The following is a 3,193-nucleotide window of genomic DNA, read 5'->3' on the forward strand; positions in this document are numbered from 1 at the left end:
ACCAGACACCCCCAAAGGCGAGGGTCTCGGCCATGATGCGCACTAACACGCAGCATCCAGCCATCCTGGATTTAGCCCCAGTGCACCCCACAGCCACCCACCAGGTGGGAATTAGTGTACGTTTCCGGGTTACCACCTTGCTGCTTGGGACCAAACAGGAGGTGTACACCTTGCAGGGTACAGAATCACATTTGTACATTATTCACAAAATCATACAGTAACGAAAGACTTGATATGATAGACAAACAGGATGTATTTATAATTTAGGCACTAAAAAATAGCGAGGAAAGTGACAAAAGAAGACCATATAATCAAAAACTGGACCCGACCAGCGGGTCTCTGGAGGTCTCTGGCCAGCCGCCAAGGAAAGCGTCGTTGTTTCACACTTGTGCCACATCTTCTTCGTCAAGGTTTAAGTTGTCGGCAGTAATTCGTGCCATGTGAGCTCGTACTTCTTCCTCAGTCGGGAGAGAGATTGACTCGCGGTCCAATTGAGACATCGTTGTATGGCCAAATGTGTTGCGGTCATAGTCCAACACCAGCTGGAAGAAGCTGGAAACAGGCACCGTAGGGCACCGTAACCAGTTAATCTAAGTATTGCAACCAATATAATAGCTTTAAGACTCACGAGGTGCGATATTCCCGCCCCTTCTCATCCAACTCCCGCAAATGTGAATCTATATTGAGCCACTGCCGACCGGTGTCCCTTGGCCCCCTGCTGACCAACTGTCCAATTGTGTGGATGCGCAAGTATGCAAGTCGGGCCTTCATGTGGGTTTGATGTCCGCGAGGTGCATTTTGCTCTCCCGCTGGGACGTTGCGTTGATTGTTTGGGAGCAGTGGAAGCAAGCTGGTCTGCATCTGAAAACAGAAAAAGGGGGCAAAAATCAGCCTCAACATATGAGCGGCACAGCGACCCCGACATACCTCAGCAAGCAAGGTAGAGATTGTCGGAACAGGTCGGATGTCTTCCCAACACTCGGTGTTGTGGATGTCAGTCAGGAGCTGAAATATTCGAGATTAGACACTCGTCAGTTGCATCTGCTTGCAAGTCATTGGCCCGGCGAGCTGCTCACCAAGTCTCTCATTTTCCCCCTGCTATTTCTGAGCTTTCTTCTGACGAACCTCTCAACACTAGCCACAGCTGAAGGCTCCGCCTCGTTGTAACCATGTGGCAAGTAATCAAGCCTGAATTGGACTGGCTGGGCATTGATTCTGTCCTGCTCGGATGTTGCGAACATCAGAAGATTACACCAAAATCAAACAGCCACCAATGGACATACCAATACAAGCGATAACAATCCCCTGACATTGTGGCGGTGGTTACCACGTGGGAGGTCCGAACTATACATCTTCAGATTTTTGCTCATCAGGAGCTCACGAATACTTCTCTTGACAAATTCCTGTACATTTACACATAATACGTGTTTGTCATAAAGAGGTGTCAGCGTGGGGCATTTTTGGGTTTCAAGATTCAAACAAAGCTTTACACACGCTGAAGACAGGAACATAGTGGAAATCGTTGGTTCGGACAGTTGGTGGAGGCTGCATCACGGCTTGGACTCGGGCAAGCTTTGCTTGCTGTCTAGCTTCATCAATCGCTTGGCGGATAGACATCTGACTGTACATCTGAACTGCCCATTGACGAGGGGGGGGCACCTGAAAAAAACACCGAGTGGAATCAACATATTTTTCCAAGGGTTGGACTTGCAATGCAATCTATTTATGTACTCACGTGCACCAAGTTCTCCGCCAGGTCGGCGTAGCCACCTCGAAGCTCAAACACGCCCTCGAGTTCGCCAAGGAATGCATCGGTGACCGGTTCATTGTCTTGGAGCATGGTGAAAGGGACATTTGGGAAAGTCGGAATAGCTGGCAGACCCACACGTCGAGGTGCTTGTCCCCCAGTAGCGACACTTCCTGGAACTGGTGGAATCGCAGCTGTGCATTCCGAGTGAGAAAACTACACCCAAGGGGAACAGAAAAATGGGCATACCTGGACGTGCAATATCAGTGGAGCGCCTTGCCCCAGGAGTAGAACTCTGGCGGCCAGTGGTGGCAGACCCGGCGGCAGCGATGGCAGCTGCACCTCTCAGAGGTACAGCATCACGCCTCCCAGCCATTGCATTTCTCTCGCGACGTTCAGATTGACGAATGGGACCTATCTGGCTTTCTTGAGTGTTCGCTGAGCTACGACCAGTCGAAGTATGCTGTCTGACTGGTTCAGGTGATATTCTGGAGTCATCATCGGCACCGTCGCTTCCAGAATCTTCTGAGTATAAAAGCGACATCGCAAAAAATTCCCTGGGTTGTGTTGAGGCAAAAATATGACAAAAAGAAGTTGAAATACTGATTGGGTCGATACGATTGGGTCAATACAATTGAGCACCAGAAATCAGATGGGTGGAAACTGGTGAGAACCAGGTGGTGCAGAGGAGACCGCCTTTTACAATCTGTTCAGCACATCTCCCAAGACAGCATTGCTCACGCAGTCAGCTGACGCTTTGAGCAACCAGCTCACGGCAAATGGCTGTCCCCCATTCATTGATGTTTTTGATGATTCCCGAGAAAAGAATTACACCAAGAAGTACAAGAATTGCCTCATCCCAGGGGAATACGCCACACCAAACAAAATGCACCGTAAAATTGTGCCCAATCATTCCCAGTTAAATTGCTCAAAGGACCTGGGCTTCTTTCCATAAGCGATATGGGTGAACCCAGCCTTGGAATTACACAGAAATCACCAAAGCACCAACCCACCTTGGGTGTGCCTACATTTCGCCATCACACATTAATATATCCCTGGTTTCACGCACTCAAAGAAGCAGGTGATACCTACGGTCATACGGGGTTGCATGTATGAAATTACATGCCTGGAATTTTTTGGTTGGTAGGCCGCCAAATCATTAATTTTTCACACAGGAACATTGAGCTTAGCCTGGCGGACGTTTAACTTGAACCCCTTTTTTACCGAGAAGAAGCAGTCCCCGGAGGCAAAGAAGGAACAATGGGACGTCGTAGCAAGAGGAGTGTACCACTGGAATTGGAACCGGGTGAGTGATTGCCTGGAGAGGAAATCTTGATTATTTTTCTGAGAAACATTTCCTTGTGTGTACATAAAGATGTGTGGCACCGGGTGTCGGAGTCACCTACCGAGGTTTATATGTGTATGCTTTGCAAAACGGGGCGAACC

The 3,193-nt window shown here is 49.0% G+C and overlaps 1 protein-coding gene across 1 annotated transcript; it reads right to left on the reverse strand.

Moving 5' to 3' along the window:
• Window positions 1-380: 380 nt before the first annotated feature.
• PtA15_4A656 (uncharacterized protein) lies at window positions 381-2,291 on the reverse strand (the record flags this gene model as incomplete). The annotated part of the gene is made up of 8 exons (XM_053168562.1): window positions 381-552; window positions 629-861; window positions 928-1,005; window positions 1,077-1,220; window positions 1,284-1,403; window positions 1,495-1,659; window positions 1,736-1,941; window positions 1,997-2,291. The coding sequence occupies 8 exons, from the start codon at window positions 2,289-2,291 to the stop codon at window positions 381-383; spliced, it is 1,413 nt and encodes a 470-aa protein (XP_053019759.1).
• Between the last annotated feature and the right edge of the window lie 902 nt (window positions 2,292-3,193).

Source organism: Puccinia triticina, chromosome 4A, assembly GCF_026914185.1.
Source record: "Puccinia triticina chromosome 4A, complete sequence".
Lineage (NCBI taxonomy): Eukaryota > Fungi > Basidiomycota > Pucciniomycetes > Pucciniales > Pucciniaceae > Puccinia > Puccinia triticina.